Source organism: Vicugna pacos, chromosome 32, assembly GCF_048564905.1.
Source record: "Vicugna pacos chromosome 32, VicPac4, whole genome shotgun sequence".
NCBI classification, from domain to species: domain Eukaryota; kingdom Metazoa; phylum Chordata; class Mammalia; order Artiodactyla; family Camelidae; genus Vicugna; species Vicugna pacos.
This window is the reverse complement of record NC_133018.1, coordinates 16,691,217-16,718,505: the sequence shown is the minus strand read 5'-3', so window position 1 is coordinate 16,718,505 and position 27,289 is coordinate 16,691,217. Positions and strand designations below refer to the sequence as shown.

General features: G+C 42.1%; 1 protein-coding gene across 1 annotated transcript in view; it reads left to right on the top strand.

Annotated features, from left to right (window-relative positions):
- The window catches only part of MAP9 (microtubule associated protein 9), an 84,740-nt gene that overhangs the window by 35,878 nt on the left and 21,573 nt on the right, over positions 1 to 27,289 (top strand). Inside the window, exon 14 of the mRNA XM_031670048.2 lies at positions 198 to 262. Coding sequence (XP_031525908.1) covers positions 198 to 227 — 30 coding nt within the window. The 3' untranslated portion in view covers positions 228 to 262. The remainder of the gene's footprint in view (positions 1 to 197; positions 263 to 27,289) is intronic.

The following is a 27,289-nucleotide window of genomic DNA, read 5'->3' as shown; positions in this document are numbered from 1 at the left end:
CGGCCATAGCACTGAAGAGGGAATCTGTATTTGGGACCTTCTGAAAAGAAATTTAAACACTAATCCCTTAGTGTTGCTTGTGACGTAGGCTGAGGTGGGAAGTTGAGGTGTTTGCAAAGACCCAACAACTAATTTCCCATTTCAAATGGGGATTTTCTTCTCACTGTCATAAATAATGTATTATTTCCTGTTTACAGCAAGCTGTGCAGATTCAGTTGTCTCATTGAATGAAATCAACCTCTTCTCCTGTAGCAGAAATAAAGTGAGTTTTGGGAGCTGGGTGAAAATACAGTGCTCTTTACTTTCTGAGATCCAAAGGGGAGAATCAAGTCTGGTAATTCTCAATATATTTATCTATTTAAGAGGCATTTCCCCATTTTTCCTTAGAAATTATCAGATATCAATATCATTAACTTTCATTAAGTTTTCATTATAATATGAAGGAATATTAACTCAAAGACACTAAAAGCCTATAGATTTTCAGATTAAACTTCTAGTTCTGTAAACTGTATTGATCACTTGAAGAATACTGACACCTCAAAGTAAGTAGGACTTTAATGAATAATTTAAAACATTACTAAGTGGGGAAAATATATATCAAGTGGTAGAGTGCATGCTTAGCACACACAAGGTCCTGGGTTCAATCCGCAGCACCTCCTCTAAAAATAAAAATAAAAAACCAATAAGTAAACCTTAAACATTTCTGAGAACAATTCCCTAGAAACTGAAATAGTAATACTGAAAAATACAATTTTATTCAGAACTAAAATTTTATAATAACTATGAGAAAGAAATAGTGCTACAGAAAAGGAAACGTATTTTTAGATCAGGAGGAGGTTAAAATTTTCTTAATGTAAGAAAATAAGAACTTCTCAGGGATAACAATATTCCAGTGGTTTGTATTGCACCACATTGTGAAAATGTTAGTAGTTCACTTATTGCTTTAAATAGGATTGAAACTGTTATTTTTCACTGTTGCCAAAGCAGTACCTGATGGTTGTTAAGTGTCCACAGTTGTGTGTACCTTAGAGTGATGCAACTATGCATCTGAAAGGGATTTTAATAACTTAATAAACCTGGCCCAAACTCATCTCTAAGTTGAAGAAACTGATTTCCAAAGCCTCTGACTTGCCCAGACTCACATAAATGACCGTAAGAAATCTAGAGTCACAACGCAGGTATCAGGTTTCCCAGCTGTAGACTGTCCACTATTTCGCAATTTTGATAATCTGATAAAAGTTTCCCACTAACTCTTGTTACTGTGGTCATTATTAACGTCATTGGTTTTTATCCTCTCAGAAGTGCCCTTACTCTCCCTTGGCCTTCTCTGTAACTATCCATCAGATCAAAGCAGTCTGCGCACCTACACTGTCCCTGAAAATGTGGGGAAAGACTGAAGTTTCTTAAATCTTGAGTCATGGGCTCAGACACAGTACAGGAAAGGAACTTTACAAAGTAGGAGACATTGCATGTTCATCAAAACAGTTCCCAAGGTGAGGTAGGGCCTCCGGGCCTGTCTGCCACATACCGCACCTCCCAGGCCCCAACACGCACACCAAGAGCCGGATTATGTTTTTCTCTTCCCAGTTTCTGCTGAGCTACAAAGTAGGGAAGGTAGTTGGCTATTTTCTTCTGATCTGGGTCCTCCTCGTCTGAAGTTTCCTCTCCATCTTTGCAAATTGTTCTAATGTGATATGATAAGGTTCGGTAAACTAAGGTCTGGAGAAGCTTTTGGAGGACTGTGAAATCCCCATTCATCCCTTTTGCCTGGTAGAACAGAGCCAGTACCAAAAAAAAAAACAACAAAAAAATCCCAAGAATAAACTAATACAGAAAGCAGAGTTTCCTGATTTAATTTTGACTCTGCTTTCAATAGTGCTATACTGAAAAGTACTTAAAGCCATGTTAAAAAACAAGGAGGGGTAGTATTGCTCAGGTGGTAGAGCACATGCTTAGCATGCATGAGGTCCTGGGTTCAATCCCCAGTACCTCCTCTGAAAATAAATAAATAAAACTAATTGCCTCCCACCCACCTACCCACCCCACAAAAAAAAGAAGAAAAGAAAAGCCATGTGCCTCCATTCTACACAAAGCAAAGATAAGTATCAATCACCTTGCTTCCTAGGTACATTGGCTGACAGAATGATAAATCCCATGTAACATTTAACTGGAGACGTCTCTGAATTCTTTTTACTTTAAAATTTCATGTGACTTTGTTATTTCGAAATGTGTTACATGTAGTTGTATAATGTTACCTTGGGTGAATTAAAGTTGTAATATTGAATTTAGGATGTTTTAAGAATGATTTGAGGCGCCGTCTTCAATGCCTGCTTTTTCGTAGCATATGTTCATTTAATGCTTAATTAAAGTGAGCCATTCAAGTTTCATTTTATTGGCCGATACTATTTACTATGGCCAAATTTCATTTCATAATGATAGAAAACATGGTGTGAGTTTTATTTCTTGACGAAAGATGCAATAATTACGTTTTGTTGATACACTTTTTATTAGAAATGACTGGAAATTTGGATATAAAACTTTTTTATTTAAAATACTACACGAATTGCAAAGGTTATGTAAGTATATAATGATTAAATAACTAGAAAGAGCAAATAACAAAAATTACCCACATTCTCTTCTCCCAAAGACAGTCATGGTTAACATACTGCCTACTCTTCCAATTTTTATTTTCTAGTGCATTTTCCTCTGTACATGAAATTAAACTGAGAGTGAATAAGGTAGATAAGATCTATAAAGTCTCTCACTCTGTATTTTTCTCTCTGTATCCATGTCTTTCTCTACCATGCTACCTGTATGTCTGTATACATAATATGTGTGTATGTATTCATGTATCTTATATAAAATACAGCACATGCACATACATACAATACATATGTTCAAACATCTATTTTTATTTCTTTTTTTTTAAATTGAAGTATCGTTGATTTACAATGTTGTATTAGTTTCAGGTGTACAGCAAAGTGATTTAATTATATATACCCATGTATATATATATAATATTTTTTTCCAGATTCTTTTCCATTATAGGTTATTGCAAGATATTGAATACAGTTCCCTCTGCTAATAGTAGATCCTTGCTGTTTATCTATTTTATACACACTAGTGTGTATCTGTTAATTTCAAACTCCTAATTTATCCCTCCCCTCCTTTCCCCTTTAGTAACCATAGGTTTGTTTTCTAAGCATATTATTTTCAAGGTTCATATATGTTGAAGCCTGGATCAGTATTTCATCCTTTTTTTTGGTTAAGTAACATTCCATTATATGGATAGACCAAAATTTACTTATCCATTTATCAGTTGGTGGACATTTGGGTATCTTCTGCTTTTTGGGCTATAATGAATAACAGTGCTGTGAACACTTGTGTACAAGTTTTTGTGTGGACATATGTTTTTAATTCTCCTGGGAATATATACATATATTATATTATATTATATTATATTATATTATATTATATTATATTATATTATATTATATGTGTGTATTTAATTCTCCTGGGAGTGTGTGTACCTAGACTACGAGTCTAGGTACTGTAAGGGAAGATAAGGGGCAAATCCTATAGCTTGGGTCCCTGATCTCAGAACAAAACTATCAATATGTTTTGCGTTCTACTGGATAGGGGCTGGCATGATTAATATACATAGAATGATCAAAGAAGGGATGAAGTGTTAAATTGGACATGATCACATAGGCTGCTTACATGGCATGGAGGGCAGATGCTGGCCTCAGCTAGCAAAGGAGTCCACTGTGGGGGCTGGAATACTGGGAAGTTCTTCCCAACAATTTAGGTAGTTGACCTGGGCTAGAGGGGAAGCAGGAGTAAGGTTTGGACTTGTGGGGTAGATCAGGCATGCAGGGCCAGGAGGCCAGCCTGAGCAAGGATGTGGAGGGGGGAAGGAGGAGGGTGTGGGGGTGCTTTGGGAAACTGGAAGGGCTGGTGCAGGAGGAAAAGAAATTTCAGGGCTCAGAAGAGTTGTTCTGGGCATGGATCTCAGCCATCAGTTGTTTCCTTTAGTGAGTATTTGTTGAGCAGTCCCTTTTTAATATTACTATTTATGACATATACTATATCTTATATAATTATATGTAATAAATGTTATATAAAATATACACTATATGTTATAATTATATGTAATATAATTTATTATGTATTATGTTTTATATATTGTTATGGACTGAATACTTGCATGTCCCTTTCAGGTTCATATTTTTAAACCCTAACCCCCAAAGTGATGGTGTTAAAAAGTAGATTTGGGAGGTAATTAGGTCATGAGGGTAAAGCCCTCGTACATGGGGTTAGTGTCCTTGTAAAAGAGATCCCGGAGCACTCCCTTGCCCTCTTTTTGCCGTGTGAGAACAAAGGAAGAAGACAGCCATATATGTGAGCCAGGAATCTGGCCCTAATCAAACACCAAATTTGCCAGCACCTTGAACTTGGATTTTCCAGCCACCAGAACTATGAGAAATATATGTTGTTTAAGCCACCCAGTCTATGATATGTCTGTTATAGCAGCTCAATAACACAAATATTATATATAACATATGATTATGATATAAATATATCATACACATATTTTATTACAATTGTATAACATAATTATACTAGAAGTATACTATATACATATATTTAATTATTGTAATTATAAATATATTATACATTTACATATAATTATATATTATGTTATACTCTTTATATTTTTATTATATACTATATTTAGTACAGTGTTTACCTATTGTTCCAGACACTATTCTAGGTGTTGGGGTTATAGCAGGTAACAAAATAGAGAAAGATTCCTGCTCACATGGTATTAATATTTTCTTGGGAGAGATGGTCAAGTCCGGGGGCGGGGTGTAATAAGGCGCTATGGAGAAAGTTAAAACTGAGAAAAGAGAAATAGGGAGTGTGGGAATGGGGTGGGTGTGTCTTCCATTTTAAATAGGGAAGTCAGGGAGCCTTCACTGACAAAGTGGCATTTGAGCAGAGACCTGAAGGAAGTGGGAGGGTGAAGCATGCTAATAACTGCGAAAGAGTCCCATGCAGCAAGCACAGCAAGTGCAAAGGCCCTGAGGTCAAAGTATGCCTGGAATGTTTAGGCAAAAGCAAGGAAGCAGATCTAGTTGGAGGTGGTGCAATCCAGGGGAAGAGACATAGGAAACAAATCCAGTGACATAATGGGGGGCATACTGGGTAGAGCATTGGGCCACTGCAGGACTTCCTCACACTGGTTGAGATGGGAAACCACAGGAGGTTTTAGAGCAGAGGAGTGACATGATCCAACTTACATTTTAACAGGATTCCTGTGGCTGCTGGCTGCTGTGAGGGGAATCTGCAGCAGTTGGGGGTGAGGGGGGAAGCAGGGGGACCAGGGAGGATGCTCCTGAGAGTGCCTTGGACCATGTCGGTGGCAGTGCAGGGGGAGGGGGGCCAGAGAGCTAAGCAGTGCATCATTTATCCTTGCTTGACTCACCAAGCTTGGCCCAGTGCCTCATACATTCAGAACTTCATATGCTATTAATTCCTGGTGTTTAGGGATAATGTAAAAACTGTATTCCATCTGCATGCAGAAAAACATAAATAATGAACACAACTAATCACCAGCCGGAGAGAGCTGGAGACACTTATCGACTGGCTCTGGATGAAAAGGCCAGGCTGTTAAAATACTCATTGATAAATGCTTCTACCGAGGTCTCAGGCTCACAAAACTCACGTAGGGCACCTCCCTGTGTGAGAGATCATTACTTTCTTTCCCCAAGAAATTAACCTGTTTTCCGTGTTGGGTTTAATTTTACCACAACAAGGAAAAGCTCACTTCCCTGAACTTAATCTCTCTCTTTTGAACAATTAGCTACTGGTGATTGCTTTTTTTTTTTTTTTTTAAACTAGCTTTACTTGTCAACTCTACATTGTGACACAAAGGGGAATGCACTTTGCATTTGACTTTTAATTGGATCAATAGTAATACTAAAAGTCATGATAATAATAATGGATGCCATTTATCAAGCACTTATGTATTAAGCACTGTGATGGGAGATTTATATACGTATAAATCATTGAATCATTGGCTTGTTACAACAACCCTATGAAGTAGATGTCATAGCTGTCTGTCACATTAAAGATGAGCAAACTAAGGCTCAGAGATGTAATGTGACTTGCCCAAGGTCACACAGCTAGGAAGAGGTAAAAAAAGAGTCAGACTCAGGTCCCTCTGATGATCTTTTACCATCCTCTGAGGTGTGGTATGTTTTAGTTTTGGCCCTCATAGGGTAATGGGCCCTCCTGTCCGTCTGTCCACACACCCAATCATTTGATGAGTATTACTGAGTCCCATGTGTGCTAGGCAGAGTGCTAGTGATGCCACGGTGCTTTGCCCAGATCTCATCTCCCCCCTAACACCCATTTTAGTAGTCCCATTTTAGGATTCTCTGGGGTGGGGATTCTTGTTCAAGTGATTATTAAGGGAGCATTCTCAGAAGGAGAGTGAGACAAACCCGAGCGGACAGGCAAAAAGCTACGCAGGAAGATGGCCTCAAGGGAGACCACTTCAGCCTGATCCTGCAGGGAACGCTGGAGCATAGATTGTAGCACAGATTTGGTGCCACATTGAGACGAGGGGACCAGCTTTCTGGACCACGATGCTGGCCAGTTGTTGGCTGTGGGCTACCCAGGGATGGGTTAAGGTGTAGCCTTCTGGGCAATGTATGTAGACATTTTTGGTTTTTATGATGTCTAGGGCATCCTCCTGGAAGTGGGTGGGTGGGGGCAGATGCTAACCTTCCTGGACTACGTGGGACAGTCCCATGCAGTGAGGAATTGTCTCACCCAAAGTGCCAGTGGTGCCTCCATTGAGAAGGACTGCTAGGGAAGAAGTGGAAAATGGGGGCCAGAAGACAATTTGCCACCTGCCATCCTTGGTTTATTTACAGTGATTAGAACTGCGCTGGAAAGCAGTCCTGCAGTGTTCCTGAGTGTGCGGGCTGGGGTAGCCCTCAATTTGCCATATGATCACTTTCTGTGTCTACTCAGGCTCTTCCCAGACTACCACAGACCTTCTCCAGAGGATATCCCAGAACCCCTCTGAGCTCTGGTCACTCTGCCCAGAACCCCCCCTCCCCGAGCTCTGGTCTCTGTAGAGGAGGGAGCCCCATACCCAGGGCACCTAGGAGTGTTGCCTGTGGAGTTCAGCCTCCAACAGACCCTCTGCCCCACTTTATTGACTCCTGAATATAAATCCCTTCTAGCCTCCTCCTCTTCCTCTCATCATCCTGTATCTCGTAAATTCACTCCTTCATTGCACTGTACTCCTATTAGCACACTGTTACCGAGTCCAAACTCATTCCGCTCTCCGCACGACAGGCCAATAAATCGGGAGACGAGGTGTTGAGGCAAGGAATAGTGACTTTATTTGGAAAGCTGGCAGACCGAGAGGATGGCAGTCTAGTATCTTGGAGAACCATCCTACTCCAGTCAGAATTCAGGCTCTTTTTATACTAAAAAGGGGAGAGGTTGTGGTTGGTTAGTGCAAACTTCTTGCTGTAGGATTTCTTTGTTCTTGCAGCTGTCCACGTGGGTCAGGTCATGGTGCCCCCTGTAAAACCTCTAACAAAACAAACGTTATTTTCTATTCTTCAACTTGTTATCTTTATATAAGTGCAGAAGTGTTAATATCCTTAAAGGTCAGAGCCTTGAGAATAGGCCCTCCTGTGTATCAGACAGGCTAAAGGCAACATTCACAAAAGGTGCACAGCTAGCAAGACTAACCTTAGAAAATGGCACAGGTTAAAGCCAAAGGGACAGATCTAATATGGAGTCAGATTTGTTCTTTTCTATTCTAATACTATGCAGAATATTTTCAAACATGTGTAACATTCATAATTACATCTTTATAATCCTTCAAACCAAATACATTTTATATGTTTATTATGCACCTGAATGCATTTCCCTCTTCTACAATGTCTCCCTATAGCATAACCCTTCCTAATGCACTGCTCATATAAATATAGACTCTGTCCTTTTTTATGGGTGATGTCAAAGATGTGCAGAAGTAGACAGAATTGTATGATCAGCCTACATGTACCCATTACCCCCAGTTTAGTCTTTATCAGCTCATGAGCAATGTTGTTTAATCTATTCTCCTGCCCACTTCCTCCTTCCCATTATTATTTTGGGGCAAATTCTAGATATAAATGGTATTTTTGAATGTTGAACAAATCAACTTATCCCATGGTTACTATAGCCAAACCTCTTTCCAAATTATATTAGGTTTTTCATTTCCTTCTGTATTCAACCACCTCTCATCACCATATCCCACAACTGTAATAGAGGAGAACAAATCTGTCTCCATATTAGATCAATTCCTTTAGATTTAACCTGTGCCCTGTTTTATAGGCTTAGTCTTGCCAGCTCTGCACCTTTTGTGAATGTTGCCTTTAGCCTGAAATATACAGGAGGGCCTATTCTCAAGGCTCTGACCTTTAAGGATATTCACACTTCTGCTCTTATATAAAGCTAACAAGTTGCAGAATAGAAAATAAAGTTTGTTTTGTTAGAGGTTTTACAGGGGGCACCATGACCTGACCTACGTGCACAGCTGCAAGAACAAAGAATTCCTACAGCAAGAAGTTTGCAACAACCAACCACACCCCCTCCCCTGTGTTTTTTTTTTTGTTTGTTTTTTTTTTTTTTTGTATAAAAGGAGCCTGAATTCTGACTGGAGTAGGATGGTTCTCCAAGGCATTAGTCAGACATCTTCTCAGTCAGCTGGCTTTCTGAATAAAGTCGCTACTCCTTGCCCCAACACCTCGTCTCCCGATTTATTGGCCTGTCAATGCGGCGAGCAGAACGAGTTTGGACTCAGTAACGCAACCGTGGTCAAGAGCAAGGTGGTGATGAGGTGAGCCTGAAGACATTTTGTGATGAACCTTTCCAGGAGTCCACCCGGTTGTCTTACAGCCTTTGGAGTCTTGGTATCTCATGATATAGACAGTAAGTACTTGGCAGTTGGCACAATAATATTCCCTGGATAGACCTAGTTGGTGTTGGCATATTGGCACCAAGTGTGCTCCTTAAAGCCATGTACGTCTTATTCCAGTGGCCAGATCACATGGGCTAATTAATAACCATATACAAGTTAATTAAAGCCTATGTAACAAACCAGATGAAGGCTTCTTTCTCTATCAGTCTGGTCGCTGCCAAAATGTGTTCCATGGAACACTAATTTTTACAGGGATCTTTTTAAAATTTATTTTTATTTATTTATTTATTTAATTCTCTCATCTTTCTTTTTTAATTGAAGCTAGGTGGTTCACAATTTTATATAAGTTACAGATGTATAATATAGTGATGTATAGTCTTAAAGGCTATACTCCATTTATAGTTGTTATAAAATATTGGCTATATTTTCCATGTTGTACTATTATACTATTGTAAGCGACCGTAGGCTATCCTAGTGGCTTTTTGGGGGGGGGGTTAATTTGTGCTTTTATTTGCTAGTATAACTTAAGTACAGTGTCTTGCAAACTTTTCTGACCTAAAAAATACGTTTTACATCACAATCCAACAAACACACAAATATATAATATGTATACATAATACATACATACATATCTATCTGTCTGTCTGTCTGTCTATCTATCTATCTATCTGAAAAACTTTTGTCCTTGCGGCTTGTTTTATATCTAATAGTTTGTATCTCTTAATCCCCAATTGCTATATTGCCCCTCCACCTTCTCTTTCCCCACTGGTAGCCACTAGTTTGTTCTCTATATCTGAGTCTCCTTCTTTTTTGGGATAGTCACTATTCTGTTGTGTTTTTTAGATTCCACATATAAGTCATATCATACAGTATTTGTCTTTCTCTGTCTGACTTATTTCACTTAGCATAATGCCATCCAAGTCCATCCATTTGCTGCAAGTGGCAAAATTTCCCTCTTTTCTATGGCCAAGTAATATTCCATTGTATGCATATATATACCATGTCTTTTTTATCTATGCATCTGTTGATGGACACTTAGGTTGCTTCCATATCTTGGCAATTATAAATAATGCTACTATGAAAATTGGGGTGCATGTATGTTTTCAAATTAGTGGGTTTTTTTTTTCGGATATATACTCAGGAGTGGAATTGCTAGGTTATGGTAGGTCTATTTTTAGTTTTTTTGGAAATCTCCATACTGTTTCCCACAGTGGCCGCACCAATTTACATTCTCATCAGCAGTGTATGAGGGTTCCCTTTCTCCACATCCTCACCAACATTTGTTATTTGTATTCTTTTTGATAATAGCCATTCTGACAGGCATGAGGTGATACCTCATTGTGGTTTTGATTTGCATTTCCCTGATGATTAGTGATGGTGAGCATCTTTTCATGTGCCTGTTGACCATCCGCATTTCTTTGGAAAAATGCCTATTTGGTTCTTATGCCCATTTTTAAATTGGATTGTTTGGTTTTTTTTTTTTTGATGTTGAGTTGTATGAGCTGTTTATATATGTTGGATATTAGTCCCTTATTGGTTATGTCATTTGCAAATATTTTCTTCCATTCCGTAGGTTGTCATTTTCTTTTATTGATGGTTTCCTTTGCTGTGCAAAAGCTTTTAAGTTTAATTAGGTCCCATTTGTTTATTTTTGCTTTTATTTCCTTTGCTTTAGGAGATGGATCCAAAGAAATATTGCTATGATTTATGTTAAAGAGTGTTCTGCCTATGTTTTCCTCTAGGAGTTTTATGGTATCTGGTCTTACCTTTAGGTCTTTAATCCATTTTGAGCTTATTTTTGCATATGATGTTAGAGAATGTTCTAATTTCATTCTTTTACATGTAGCTATCCAATTTTCCCATCACCACTTATTGAAGAGACTCTACAGGGATCTTGATAATTGATAACCCAAAAGGATTTCATAGTCAAAAAAGCCTGGAAATCCCTGGGCTAAACAGGGTTGTTTACAGCAGGACTTCTCAGAACCTTTAATACATTAATGGTGTTGTGAGGGGGTTGGCAAATCTAGAATTGCCCCACCTAATTTTGTCTCCAGGACTCTCATTTTTAGCGCCAGTTTTCACAGGACCACTGTTTTGGGGAATGGGTACCTGGAAATGCTCCCTGAATCATCTATTCAGGTATCCCAGAGAGAGACTGCAGAATATTGCCATGTTGCCCTATGTGAGGATGAAGAGATGTTAGAGAAAGTGCAGCCTACAGTGGATCAAGGAGGAGAATGTGGGTGAGGTTGGCAGCCTTTTCTGTTTAAAGCTGGTTCCCTGGAAAACTCTTGATGGGTGCCACCCTCCCTAAACACCGGCCTATCATTAGTTTAGGGAGAGCAGAAGGTAAGTGATCACAGCCTTTGGGGAATGAGACTGATCTAGTTTAACCACCCTCCCCTACTCGCACCCTTATTTGATAGCTGTGTGTCCTTGGGCAATTGCCTCAACCTCGCTGAGTCTGTTAAGAAACTGATCCCAAGGTACGAATTTCTGTGCAAGTGGTTTATTTGGGAGGTGCCAGAAGAGTGTGAGAGTGATACTGGGAAGGGAAGGCAGCCAATATAGGGGCAGCATTAAGCTGGCCTCCAGAGGGGACCACGGAGTGGGACATAGAAGGCTGCCTCCTGGGTTGGGGTGGGAGTGATGCCCCAGCAGTACCTGCTCTGCTTGCTGGCCAGAGAGGCTTCTATCATTCTGTCAAAAGCCCCACGAAGATGCAGCCACTGGCAGCTGGAAATGGCTGGAGGGCACGGAAGGGCTAAGGCCCAAGGATCACCTCCAGCCTTCTAACCCGATCTGCACACAGTGTGCTGACGCTGCATGGCAGGGTTCCGTGAGGATGGGACCCAGGAGCGCTCAGCGTGGTGCCTGGTGACAGTGATAACATCTGCCGGTTGTTGGATATTGACTAAGGTGCCAGGTTCATGGTTGAGTCCTCACAACAGCTCAAGCAGCTCTGGGCAATTATCTCCATTTTACAAATGAGGAAATGGAAGTTCAGAGAGGTTCTGAACACATCAGGAGTCACACATACTGGGAGCTCAAAGTCAAGCCCCGGCTGAAGTCTGTGACCTTAACCACTGTGCTGCACAGCCTCATTACACATCACGTGTAACACGGATGCTTATTAATTGTCCCTCCTCTTCCTTTCCCTTTTGTCTTTTCCACCATCCTCCTTCCTCCCCTGCCTCCTCCCTCTCCCTCCTTCCCTCCCCTCCTTCTTCTCAGGATAGTTATCCTGGGACACTCAATGCCCAACACATATTTTTTGAATTGAATAGCTTCCCAGTTTGGACCAATAGATGCTCAGGTCACTAAATTTTGATTGAATCAACTGTCAGAGAAATCTGAGTGTGTGCGAGTTCTGCGGAGGTAGAGGATTGTGGCCATGGAATTTAATACCTTTTGCAAATCTCAGTAACTTCCTGAAATTCTCTTCAGGGGCGTGGAGTGGAGGAGCATGAAAAATGATGAACACGACAAGTGGGAATCCTTTATTCTCCGAAGTCTCCTCAGCACTCTGCGTTTTCTCTCCTTTTCTTCGTCAGTTTCCCTCTCTCATCTTCAGCATCCTCTCTCCCTCCCACTTCCCAGCATAAATGGTGGGAAAAAATAACTGTGGTTGAAATACAGTCCTTCTTAATGGGAAATTGTGTGTCCGGGGCATGGAGAATGGCCAGTTCACATGGAACAGTTAAACACTGAGAAGCTTGGTAAAGAGAGAGGTCTGGGTGCAGTTAAATGAGAGCACGTTCTGTTTTCCACGCATTTGGAATTGTCTGAATATAAATCTGCTAACCAGACGTGATAAATGTCTGGTTGCAGCCATGGGCTAGCATTTGCATCAGAGAAAGCAAATTTTGAAAAGGTCATCATTTAATTTTGGCCTCTTGCAGCCAGCCTGCATCTCGGCTCTGTTAAATTCCAAGCTACGCAGTAAATGCACGGTAAATGCTTGTTTACTTTACTCCAGTGAGCATCTTTCAGGATTCTAGCTACTGCTTAAAACAGCATACTTTAAGTGACCTGGACCAGGAGGGGTGTTAGATGTGTTTGAATGTGGAGGTTAGACCCTTAATCTCAGAGAAAGGCTAGAAATTGTGGAGATCTGCGATTACATATATATAGTTAGGAGACAGATAAGTGGATTCTTGTATGAATTGAGATGCGGTGATGCGGTAAAGTACAGCGCCTCCATTCATTCACACATAAATTCAACCAGGATTATTAACTCAGTTAACTCCTTATTAACTCATTCTTAACTCAGTTAACCTTTGCAGTAACCCTACACAGTAGGTTCTGATATTATTCCTATTTTCCAGGTGAGGGAACAAAGGCACAGAGAGATTGAGTGACTTGCCCAAGGTTGCACAGCCAGTAAGTGATAGGGCTGGGCTCTCACACCCAGGGTGTTTGGCTTCTGAGCACATGCTCCTACTTCCCTGCTGCTTGCTTAACACAAGAGAGGCTGTAATGAGTGAGATAGATGGCGTCTGCTCTCAAGGCTGTCCCCTTCCTTGTAAATAACAAAGCCAGCATTTTAATCCCTGCCTATATAATTCCAGTAACTGTCATGTGTTTCACGCCTACTGTATGCCAGGTGCTGCACTTTACATTTACTGCGTTTTTCTGTCCCTTACAGTAACTCAATGAGGTAGAAATTTTTATCTCTGTCCAGCAGATGAAGAAACTGAAGCTCAGAGAGGTTAAGTTAAATTGTCTAAAATACATTTAGAGGGTTGCCAGCTTTAGCGAATAAAAATATTCAATTAAATTTGAATTTATTTTAAAAATGTTTTTTACTCATTTTTTTTTTTTTTTTTTGGTGAATGGAGGTCTTGGGGATTAAACCAAGGATCCGGTGCATGCTAAGCAATACTCTACCACTGAGCTACATACACCCCCGCCCCTAAACTTGAATTTCTGATGACAGATCATTTTTAGGTATAAGTATGTTGCACGAAATATTTGAGGGTATACTTAGACTAAAGAATTATTTGTTGTGTATCTAAAATCCAGTTTGACCGGGTATCTTGTATTCTGTCTGATGATCCTACACGTTCGGGATGTGGCAATCCTGCGATTCAGCCCCAGGTCTTCTGATTTTAAATGCTTCAGTTGACCAGTTGGAGTCAAGAAGAGTGGCTTCAAATGTGATTTTTTAACCTTGAGCTTCACTAATTGCTTTAGTGCACAATTTACCTGTAAATGTTGATAGGGCAAAGGTAATAACAATAATGATAATAATAATTATAATGATAATAATAATACACTCATCCAGTACTTACTATGTGCCAGACACTATTCCAAGACTTTCAGTTGTTGCACTCATTTAATCCTCACACCAGTTCCACGAGGCATGTCCTGTTATGGTCGCATTTTCTAGCAGTGGCTTTCAATTGGGAGTGATTTTGCCCCCAGGGGACATTTGGCAACGTCTGGAGGCATTTTTGGTTGCATCAGGTGAGGGATGCTACTGGCATCCAGGGGAGAGAGCCGGGGATGCTGCTAAACATCCTACAGTGAATAGGACAGCCCCTCCCTCACCACAAAGCCTTATGTGGTCCAAAAAGTCACTAGCTTCAAGATGAATAAATCCTGTACTAGAGGAACTTGAGGCACAGAGAGGTTTGGTAACTTCCCCAAACTCACACAGCTTGTCAATAGCCAAGGTGAGATTTGAACCCAGGCAGCATGGTTGCAGGATCTGGGCACTTCACCCAATTTACAGATGAGGATGGAGAGGTTCAGGAAGATTGGAATACCATGGTCCCACAGCCGGTCAGTAGCAAGGATGGAACCACAGCATACGTTTCTTGATTCCTAATTCATTATGCTCTCTAGTCCCAAATCTGTAACTTCCCCATCAGTAACTCCCAGCATTTGTGTGTTTGTGTAGTATTTCAGAGTAGAATTTAAAGTTGATCCGTTTTTGTTTGATGCATTTCCTGATCCATTCATTCAGCCAACATTTCCCGAGCACCTGCTCTGTGCCCAGCTCTGCTTGGGTAGTGAGGATACAAAGACAAGACATAGCTTCCACCACTTGGGGCTTAAAATCCAGGCACACATTCATTTCAGTTTAAAGTTCTATGTTTCTAGGCTTATTTGCATTCATGTTTGTTTTAGGCTGGATTCCCTCAGAACCACACCCTGACGTGAGGATTTGGTACAAGTGGTTTACTGGGGAGGTGATCTCAGGAAACACAGGTCAGGGGGTTGGGATGTGAGAGTAAGTCAGTAAAGGGTGAAGCATTAAGCCTGCTACCACTGCTTGGAGCTCAGTTCTGCTGGGAGACAGCTAGAACACCAGTCTCAGAGTTATCCCACCCGAGGGATGAGGAAGCCAGGGTATTTATCATCCAACATGCAGCTCTTGTGGACTGACTGGGCTACGCCTGACACATGAGCTCCCTTTCGCTTCTGGCCTGCCCTGTAAATGGGCCAAGGGAAGCCCTCGGGTACAGGGTCACAAGGGCCTGCCGTCTGATGAGTCCCGAGGGGATACGGATGAGCACTGCCAGTCTCTGCTACAGTGGGCAGCAAACACTGATTGAGAACCTACCATGCTCCAGGGATTTTCCAACATTAGTTTGTTCTTCTGAATTCCACCAAAGATCCTCAGATCACCATCTCCAACAGCTTTTTCTCAGTCCTTACTCATCCTCAGCTTTAGCTGCTGTGTAGATGGGGTGAATGTCCACCAAAAACTTGCATGAGTTGGGAAGAGGCTCCCTCTCCAGTAGGGTAGATAGATAAAAATGTGATGCTACCCCGAGTAGCTGAATTTCACCACAAGGAGGGGCTCTGTTTGAAAATGAAGTCAACACAGAGAAAAGCAGAATCATGACCTGGGGAGAGAACAAGCCTTGATCATATTATTTGAGTGCCTGGATCCAGCTTTACCTGAAGTAGAAGACTCCTGGTCATTTTATTTACCAGGAATAACACATTCTCTCTCTTTTTTTTTTTTTGGTGGGGGGAGTTGTTCAGATATAACCTAAAATGTTCTGACCCAAATCAAACATGCAGATACTGTGAGAGTTGCGGAAATGAAACTTACATGGTCCAGACTTTGAAATGATCAAACTGGATCAAACTACAGGGCATCGCTAATTTTAATGTTACCCTTGTTTTAATACCATAATGATCAAGAGGTCATATTATCTAATATCAGTCCATATGAGTTTCTGCCTTGTTTGAAGTTAGTGCTCTTGGTTTCATTAAACATCTGCTGATTTCTTTGGTTTGGGCAAACGATGTTCTTATCTCTGTGGCTTTTTCTAGATTCTCTGGATATAGATCATCCAACAATTTATGGGTCTACTTGGTTTTTTGCCAGAAAGCCTTGTTGTTCTGTGAAAGGTGTGCTTTAAACACTCAAGCAAAGCACTTGAACTGTGTTTTAAGACTTACCACAACTAAAAAATAGTCTGCAAGCCGTGCTTGAACTAAACTGGGATCTCACTTTTCGGGAGGCAGGTGTAGGATGCTTCAAAGCAGAGAGAGCTCTCCTCTGCAAATTTCATCTTTCCACTCCAGCTGGAGCTTGAATTGCCACGCTTGGGGGTAAATCACATCTGGTTTGGATTTCATCGTATGGCTTTTGACTATCTCCCCAGAATTGTTCGAAGATTGCAGTTGCTTCCAGATCTGATTCATAAATTCATGGCTGCAGCAGCTGCTCTCTGAATCAGTTTGTAAACCGGAGTCGGGTTTTGAATGGAGGGAGCAGACAGCCTGTGGACAGTCAAGGGAGGCAGTTTGGGAGGTTTTTTTGACTTGCAATTTCTTTTTCTTTTTCTTTTTTTTGAAATTTGAAGTAGAGTTGATTTATAGTGTTGTGTTAGTTTCTGGTGTACAGCATAGTGATTCAGTTACACACACATACACACACACACACATATTCCTTTTCCTATTCTTTTTCATTATAGGTTCTTACAAGATACTTAATATAGTTCTCTGTGCTGTACAGTGGGACCTCCTTGTTTATCTGTTTTATGTATAGCAGCTACTATTGCAAATCCTGAACTCCCATTTTATCCCTCCCCATCGCTTCTCCTCCCTGGTAACCATAAGTTTGTCTTCTATGTCTGTGAGTCTGTTTCTGTTTTATAAATAAGTTCATTTGTGTCTTTTATTTTAGATTCCACATATAAGTGATATCATATGGTATTTTTCTTTCTCTTTCCAGCTTACTTCACTTAGTATGATAATCTCTGGGTCTATCCATGTTGCTGCAAATGGCATTATTTCATTCTTCTTTAGGGCTGAGTATTATTCCATTGTGTATATATTCCACACCTTCTTTATCCAGTCAGTGGACATTTTATGTTGCTTCCATGTCTTGGCTATTGTCAGTAGTGCTGCCGTGAACACTGGGCTGCATGTATCTTTTCAAAATTGAGTTTTTCTGGATATATGCCCAGAGTGGGATTGCTGGTTCATATTTTTTTTTTTTAAGGAATCTCCATGCTGTTTCCCATAATGGCTGCACCAAACTACATTCCCACCAACAGTGCAGGAGGGTCAGGGAGGCAGTTTCTCTGAAGAGCGGTGCAGTACAAGGGCATCTACCCCAGGTTTGAATCCCAGCTCTGCCTCTAGCTGTGAGAACCTGGACAATTTCCATGCTGTCTCTGAGCTTCAGTTCCCTTTCTGTAAAGTGAGATTAATCACAGTGCCTGCCTCACGGGTTGCTGTGAAGACTAAATTTGATGACAAATGTATAGTGCTTAGGCCAGTGGCAGAGTTGTGGCACTGTGTGCTATGGGTGCATAGTAAAGGCTCAATAAAAAGGTGGCTATTTTTATCAATCAGGATGCTTTTGTTGTGACCAAAAAAAAAAAATCCTGATTTCACTAAGTTAAACAATAAGAAAAATTTACTATCTCAAGTAACAGTGACTCCATGATGAATTCAGTGCTTTGTTAACTTCACCGAGGAACCAGTGTTCTTCTCATGTTTCTCCTCTGCCACTTAATGTCAGCAGCCCTAATGGTCACAGACGGCTCTCCCAGCCCTAGTTGCCTTTCCAGGTGCAGTCTAATGTCCAGTCATGGACAGAGCTCCATTTTCTTTTGTGTATCTTTTTTCTGAGAGCAAGAGAAATAATTTGCCCTGAAGACCCCAGCAGACTTCTCCCTGCAAGTCACTGGCTAGAACCACATCACATTGCTACGCCAGGGATGAGAAATGCTGACCATGGGAGAGGGTCACCTTCACCCAGGAATCTTGTGGCAGGTTTCATTTTCCACATACCCCAACGATATCTTCCATCTCACATACTCTTCTTAAAATGTGATTATGATGCTCTTTCCATTGAGTGGCAGTGTCTACATTCCCTCCCTGTCAATCTGGGCAAGCTTGTGACCACGGTAGAGGGAAGCCATATGACTTTTGAGGCTAGGTTATAAAAGTCCCATGGCTTCAGCTGCTTTTCTTGGGATGGAGGGTCCCATGTGGAGAAGAACCAAGGATCTTAGCTCATCATCATGGCTGAACTCTAGCCAACAGCCAGTGCCATCTTGCCAGCCGTGTGAGTGAGCCATCTTGAAACAGGATCCGCCAGCTGCCAGTCAGTTTGCCCCAGATGAAACTGCATGAAGCAAGGATGAGCTGTCCCCTCTGAGCTCTGCCCAAGTCGCAGATTTCTGAGCAAAACAAATGATGGTTGTCATTTTAAAACACTTGAGTGTTGGAGTGGTTTGTTACACAGAAAGAAGTAACCATAACAGGTGACCCTTGGACAAAACTGGAGCTTTGATGGAAAGAAGCAAGAGAGGAAAGGATGTTGGGAAGGCAACCCACTGTTTGCTGCACAGTTAGAGGGGATGATGATGATGGTAATAATGGACTGGAATTTAATAAGGCAGACATCTAGCGCTGGTGGAGAAATTCTCCCCTGCATGGCCAGTAGACCACGACTTACAGCAGGGGGCACGGGGTCTGGGCTGCTAGAGGCTGCACGGGACCTTTTTCTAAGCCAGCAATGTGGCGTTTTGTCTTCTCTGTGACCTCCTTCCTTTCTTTTATCAGGGCCTTTGTAATTACATTGGGTTCACCTAAAAAATCCAGGTGGATTTTCTCTCCATCTCAAGATCCTTAACTTAATTATATCTGCAAAGTCCCTTTTCCATATAAGGTAACATGTCCATAAGCTCCGCGGACCAGGGTGGAGACATCTTTGTGGGGGATGGGGTCATTATTCACCCTACTGCAATTACCCAGAACCCTTCAAAACCCTGGTGGATGGGTCAGGTTTTCATTCGAGAATCCATTTGCACCAGTTCAGGTCCTGCAAGAAGCGGATGTTAGGAGAGAATTGGGTGGGGGGAGTGCCTGCCAAGGATGAGGAGGAGAGGGAGCAGGAATAGAGTATGATGTGGGTCTGACGCCTGGGGGAAAGGGAGGGGCTGGGTGGGAAGAGCCTGAGATCCCAGTGCAGCCAAGAGAAGGTCTCAGCCAGGGGCCCCAGAGCAAGGATTGCCCTTCCAGGAGTCCTGTGTGTCTCACGAGTGGCCCAGCTGTGACTACCCTAGCCATGCAGTCAGGGGTCGGGAGCAGCCCTGGGAAAGTGGGGCTTTGGGGTCTCTGGAAAGTGCAGCAGCTGGAGGCTGACAGCCAGTCACATTTGTTGCAGCAGGGAAATCTGAGCTGCACTCTCTCATGGCCACCACATCACCAGACAGGTTTGGGGAGCTTCCTTCTTCTCTGCCTTAAAACCATCAAGGGCACAGTGAAGTCTGGCCATTTGAATTATCCTTGTCCTGGCAGGAGAAGTGATATGCCCTCGACAATTTAAGAGTCAGAGGAACCGGCTGCCTACTTACTAGCTGTGTGACTTTAGAAAAGTGGTGCCCCCTCTCTGAGCCTCCCATTTTCTCATGCCTAATATTCATTTTACTTTTGATATTGATTGTTTGCTGATTGTCTGCCAGATGCCACTTGAGGGGCCCTGGACCTGGCAGGAAACAAGACGGGCTCGGTCTCTGTCGTCATGTTGCTGACAGCCGGCGAGAGCCCCAAGTTGCAAGGTGGTTCTGATGACAGACGTGGAGATCATTCTGTAAATGGGTGTCTTAACTGCACAATCCCTTTTGCTAACACTGGGTGGTTCACATATCATAATTTGAGGACCGCTAGTTCTTTGGGGCTACAGGGTGCTCTGAAGTGGGGATTTAGCCACAGATCAGCTTTGGTTCTTCCAGAGCCCAGAAATCAAGGAGTCTGAATGTATTACCTGCACAGACCAGTTTTCTTCCCCCAGTTTGAAGACCTGAATTTTATGCTTAATGAATGGAAATTACGCTTCCCTTGGCCTGTTTTTCCTGAAGATGTCTCTTTAAAAATCTGTTCCATTTCATCAATACTTTGACTATTATAATTGTACCTCAAGCCATTTTTTGGTTAAGAATGTGGGTTCTGTAGTGAGACTGCTCTATTTTCACCCCGGCTCTGCCACTTATTGGCCCTGTGACCTCGAGACCAGTAGCTTAGTCTCTCTGTACTCGGTTTGTTATATGTAAAATGGGGATAATAAAGGTAACTCTGTCGTAGGATTGTTGTATTTATTCACTTTTTATTGAACATCTACCAGTAATGTATGTCTTATTCTCAGTGCTGGAGACAAAAGTGAGTAAAACAGACATGATCTAATGGGGGGGACAGGCAATAAATAAGTAAACTACACAGTAAGACAGATGCCTTGAAGACAAAGAAACCAGAGTAATGGGACTAGAGAGGAACGTGTGTGCTGTTTTAGGTCAGGGAGTCAGGGAAGGCCTCCCCAAGGAGGTGACACTTGAGTTAGAGACCTGGAAAGAGTGAACCCTGTGGATGGATATCTGAGGGGAAGAGCATTTCAGGTAGCGAGAACTGTAGGTGCAAAGGCCCTGAGGCAGCCAAGAGTTTGAGGAACAGCAGGGAGGGTAGTGCAGATAGAACAGAGTGAGTGAGCAAGTGTTTAAGTGAGTTAATACAAGTTAAGTTCTTAGAACAGTGCCTGGCATGATAGTAAATGCATTCATGTTAATTGTCATTGTTCTTACCAGTGCCATCAGTCTTCAGAATATAAAACTCGTTTTGGGGGGAAAATCTAGGCTATATATTTTCCTGATATTACACAATATATTTAAAATAAATTCAGCTTTCTTCTATGTTGAAAGGAGGGTACATATTCCTTTTTATATTACGTTTGTATACACAGACACACATATATAGAAAGTCATTGTCAGTAATTTGCAAAATACAGATGAGACGTATGGAGACAACCACGGTTAATGTTTTAGTATTTTTATATGCTTAGATTTTCATCTATCACAATTACAATCACTGTGTATACTGTATGCAGTTCTATTTTTTTACTTGATTTGATGACATAAATATTTCCCATGATACAGATGTATCACAGACATAATTTGTTAGGTCTGAATAATTCTCTGCTGACTGTAACGTGCTCACCTAGTCGCCAGTTAATGGGCATTTAGGCCGGTTTTCATTTTCCTCTGTTTGCATAATATGCATCATGTTTTTCCCCCCTGAGACTCTGGGTTGTTTCCGTACTTGACATTCCCAAATATGAAATGGCTGGTTCAGAATTCAAGGTGGTTGGTTCCTCACTTACAGAAGTGTAAAACCTGCAGTGTTTATTTGAAAGCAGGGGTCGGTTCTTTGATGCAAGTGTGCCAGATCTCTTGGTAGACTTCAGATCGTGCTACATTCCATTTTATTCCCTTTTCAGGTTGGAAAAGTTCATGTCCATTCATCTCTGAGAGTAATGAGACTTGCCGTTTGGTGCCCTTAGCGCTTTTCATTTTAAATGATTAAAAAAGATCTCTAGCCAATGCCTTGTTGAGACTTTATGACTCTTGGTCCTGCTGGAACTAAGGTGATGTAGTCAGTAAAAGTGATGCCATGAAAGGTAAAAGTACTGATCAGACCTGTGACCCAGGGCAAGTCCCGCCTTCCCTTTGGACCAGTTTCCCCATGTCACAAAGACCACAGGGCTCCTGTGTTCTGAATACTTGCATTATTTGCATGTACTGAGCAATCGAGCGCCTGCCCCTTGAGGATATTGCATTAGACTAGAAGCTCCCTAAGGTCAGATACCTTGTCTGCTTTATTCACAACTGTGTCAGTCTGCTCAGGCTTTCAGAACAAAATACTACAGATGGGGATGGAGTGCGGCTTGAACAACAGAAATTAATTTTCTCACAGTTCTGGAGACTGGAAGTCCAAGATCAAGGTGACAGTAGGGTTGATTTCTCTCGAGACCTCTCTTTGGCTTGCAGAAGGCTGTCTTCTCATTGTGTCCTCACTGGCCTTTCCTCTGTGCTGGTGTCTGGCTTACTTCACACGAACGTGATGTTTTCAAGGTTCATCCATGTTGCAGCATGTATCAGAATTTTATTCCTCTTTGAAGGTTGAGTAATATTTCATTGTATGGATAGACCTCATTTGGTTCATCCATTCATCTGTCGATGGACATTTGGGTTGTTTCTACCACTTGGCAATTGTCAGTAATGCTGCCGTGAACACGAGTGTACAAACGTCTATTTGAGTTCCTGCTTTCAATTCTTTGGGGTACATACTGAGAAGGGGAGTCACTGGACCATACAGTCATTCTTTTTGAGCAACCACCAAACTGGAACCTTCATTTGTTTTAAAATCAGTCACTTCCGGTATTTGTGTTCATAATCAGAGGACCAGAGTGGGCGGGGGGTTTAGGGCGGCGGCTGGTGAGTGAACCAAGAGAAAACATACAGCTCTGGCCATGAAGAGCCCCCATCAGCTGGTGTCGTTTCTGTGAGCATTTCTTCTGGGCACGTTTCTTTCCTCTGCCCCCTGCAAACACCCTTCCATTCATTTGCAGCACATGTATATTGACTGATTTTGCCATGTTTCAGGCTGGGGCATTCTGGTGAAAATGAGCATCCACTACTTCTACCCTCAAGGAACTAATATTATGATCATTATAAACAATCCAACAAACAAACAAACTAAATAATACAGAAATTTTGGAAGGTGAAGATAATTGTGGAAAATAAGAAATAGGGGAATGGGGTGGGGAGTGCTGGGATAAGGGGTGTTGCAATTTTAAATAGAGGGTCAGAGAAAGCCTCACTAAGAAGGTGGCATTTAAGCAAAGAAGTGAAGGAGAGGAAGGAATTAGCCATGTGGATGAGGGGAAGAGCATTTCAGACAGAGGGAACAGCCAGCACGGAGGCCCTGAGTTAGGACACTCCCTGTGTGCTCCTGGAACAGTGTGGCTGGGACAGTGTGAGCAAGAGGGAAAGTGGGGGAGATGAGGTTGGGGAGATCGTGGGGGCTGGATGTGTAGGGCCCTGTAGACCCCTGTCAAGTCACCGGCTTCCTTTCTGAGCGAAGTAGGGCATCCCGGGAATAGTTTGACCAGAGGAGCAGTGGGATCTGATTCCTTGCTTTGCCTTCCCTTTCTTTTTTAAAACAGGATTATGCCACCTACTATGTTGAGAGTAGCCTGCAAGGGGGACCAGGGTGACGGCAGGGAGACGGATGGGGAAGCAGGTACGATGATTCAGGTGAGAGAAGATGAGAATGTGTTCCGCGCTGTTAGCTGCAGGCATGATAAGTGCTTGGATTCGGGATCTGTGTTGCAGGCTCAGCCAACAGAGTTTGCTGATGGATTGTGTGACTTGTTTGTCAGTAAAATTCTCTAATGAAAACAAATGTTTTGCTGCATCTGTACGAATGGTTGCTAAGTGTTTGATATATTGGGGCAAGATCATTTTGTTGATAGATGATGGTTGCTGTTGGGCTAGTGCCCAGATGGTCAGATTAATTGACCTTCACCTGCTGGTGCCTCACATTCTGTCAGGTTCAGAGGAGGAAGAAGATGCTGATAATGATAACAACTAATATTGATGGAGAACTTGCTTTATGCCAGGCACTCTTCTTAGCACTTAAAGCTCCTGGAGTAGATAGATGATACTCTTGGTAATATAGAAAAAAATTGACATAATCACAAAATTACAGAAAAGTTGGGAGTACAGTACCAAAAAATTTGGTTTTTTTCTGCTGAATCATTTGACAGTAAATTGTTTCACTTTTGGTGCTCAGTTTCCTCTAGTGTAAAATGGTTACGAGTATGGGATTTCAAATCACATAGACCTAAGTTCAAATTTTGGATCAACCCCTGTCTTTATGGATGGCCTTGGGCATGACAGAGCAACTCTCTAAGCCTCAATTTCTCCATCTGAAAAAGGGGCTAATTAGAGCATCTGCTTTCTCAGGGCGGGCTGTGTGGATTCGTGGGGCCAGTGTGTGAGGATCACCAAGTGGAGAGCCTGGCCCATGGAAAGCGGTTGATAAATGCACTTCTGGGATTCTTGTTTAGGTCCCTGAAAATAGTGTTTCATTCAAAAGGGGGAAAGAGTAATTAGAGATGCAGTTTGGTCTACACCCATGGAAGGGATCTTCATGGAAAAAAAGAATTGTCTTCCCATTTTGCAGATGAGGCAACTGAGTCCCACTGAGAGTAAGAGGCTTTTGAAAGGAAGCAGATGTAGCATTTAAAGTGTTGTCTCCTGTTCAGTCTTCAGAATGTTCCATTAGAAGTGGGTGTGCTACTTTCTGTGAGCAATTAAAGAAGAGTTATTCCTTTTAAAATTTTTTATGTAAGTGTCCTTGATTTACAGTGTTGGTTTCAGGTGTACAGCAAAGTGATTTAGTTATACATTTATGTGCTTACACATTTTTTCTTTTCAGATTCTTTTCCATTATATGTTATTATAAGAAATTGAATATAGTTCCCTGTGCTATACAGTGGGTCCTTGTTTATCTATTTTATATATAGTAATGTGTATCTGTTAATCCCCAACCCCTAATTTATCCCTCCCCACCCTTTCCCCTTTGGTAACCATAGTTTGTTTTCAGTGTGCATGAGTCCGTTTTTGGTTTGTAAATAGAATTTGTATCATGTTTTTTTAGGTTCCACATATAAGTGACATTATATGATATTTGTCTTTGTCTGACTTACTAAGGAAGTTATTCTTGAAGGACTTCTGATTAGAATGAAAGCGCTTTGTTTCCACAGCAGCTTTAAACAAACATCCCTCTGCGTCGACACAAGCCATCCAGTGCATTCCAGGTCAGCAGCCACCTGCATCCGTACCGGAACATAGGGAGGTGTTCAAACATCAAAGCAGGGACCATCCTCTCCTCTCTACACAATGGGGACAAAATTGCTTTCTTCTGATTGAGGCATAATTGCGTCAGGATCTCAGAAAGGAGGAGGCAGGATGAAATGCTGAAAGTCATTCTGTTCCTTTACAAAGTTATTTACTCTGCTCTCATTCAAGGGAGACAGCTTTGCTTTTCTTGGGTTTCCATTAACTATTTTTTTTCCTATCCTGTATTGAGGGCTTACTGTGTGTGTGACTCTGTATTAAGCGTTTTATTTACTGTAGGGGAGCATTTCCCTGGCGTGTCTCCCATTCAGCTCATTCCAAATGAACCATTTCCACAATTAAATCCAACGCCAAAGGAACGCAATGCGGGACAAAGAGGTTTTAGTATGAGATCCTCTGGGCGTGCACACATGCATCCGTCCATGCACCTGTGCATCCATCCATCTACCAGTTCATCCTCTGAAGAAAGTGTATGTGACAAGCCTAAGGTTATGCAGCCAATAGGAAGAAGTGCTGGGTTTCACTATAAGCAAAGAAGGGAACTCACTCTTCTCTCATAGCCTATGGCAGGGGAAGCAAACACTTCCTGTAAAAGTCCAGGTTGTAATTCCTTTAAGTTTTGCAGACCACTTCCTCTCACAAAGACTGAACTCCGCCATAGCATGGAAGCGACCACAGACAACAGGCAAATGAAAGCGCTGACTGTATGCCAATCAACCTTTGTTTACAAAAACAGGAGGCAGGCCACATTAGACCCCTGGGCTGTAGCTGGCCCACTCCTGCTCTGTGGTCCTGAGGACTGTTTTGTGAATCATGGTGACCCATTCTCCCCCAACCTCCAGCTGCAGGGGTGGGCACGTGACCAGGCTGAGCCAATCAGAGACATCTTTGGAGTTGATAAATTGATGAAAAAGTTTCCTCATCTGTAAAATGGGGGTAGTAATTTTCCCTATCTCAGAAGTTAAACTTTGTGAAGATTAAATGAGTAAATATAATGAGATTAGAACAGTGCCTGGCACAAGATTCACTGTTCTATAAAGTTTTAGTTATTATCATTCGAATTTGAATGTTTGCTTGATTTTGGCTATTAGGGATCTTTCTTCAGATTTCTTTTATCCTCAGAGTTTACGGCCTATAAACAAAAGCTTAATTACATAAGGAGATTATACTTAATGTATTGGAGCCTTGTTGTGAATTCATTTGGTATAGAGGAAGCACCTTCTTGTAATGCAAATAATCGCCCTTAACTGTTTTTATAAACTCAGATTTTAAAAACATCAGGTTTCCTGAAAGATTCTTTGCTACTGCAAGGCCTTCCTGAGCCACGTGTGGCCTCTGAAGAGGGCACGGTCACTGCAAAGGCACAAAGCCACTTCCCATCAGGGAATCTAAGTGAATTGAGGGGCAAAGCATCAGGTTCAAGGCTAGCGGAGCAGCCCCCTTGCTGCTCCTTTGGAACAGGCACTGGCCTATCAGACGACTCCAGTTTCTTGCACTTACCTGCACTGGGAGTCAGATTCTGCAGATTCAGCCATGGCTGCAGTCACAATGTAGGTCACCAGAGGGAAATTATCTTGCTGTTGTTTTCAGACGGAAATGGAACCTAATAGCTTATGTCTCTTTTTTCTGCTGTGCGGTGCTGGGACCGTTGTAATGGTTCAGGGAAGGTGGGGGTGTGCCTGAGTGCCTTGCCTTTTAGTCTCCTGTTTCATCTACTAGATCAGTGACCGCATTCTGGGTTTTCTCCCCTGGCCAGTTGTTAGCCCTCACTGCCGTCAGTTCTCCCCGCCCTTGGAACCCGCCTGTGCCTCCCATCTCTGACACCTACACTTGGTGTGCGCCTCACCCAGAACTGTGCCTGTTTCACTACGACAGTCCAGCCGGGCAGTCGAGGGTGTGAAAATCGGGCTACTCAAGTTTCCCTCTTCATACTTTGGATTTGGGAGAATAAGAGGCAAGGGGGCTTTTTTTCCCCCCTAATGTAAAATTCTTTCCGGTCAAAGCAAACTGAGTGAGGAGGCTAGAGTGGCAAAGAGATTGCTGAATCAGAGAGCTTTGTGCAGGAAGAGCTGCCTGCACCCACGTGGTAGGCTCTAGAAGGTATATGGGCAAAGGGGAG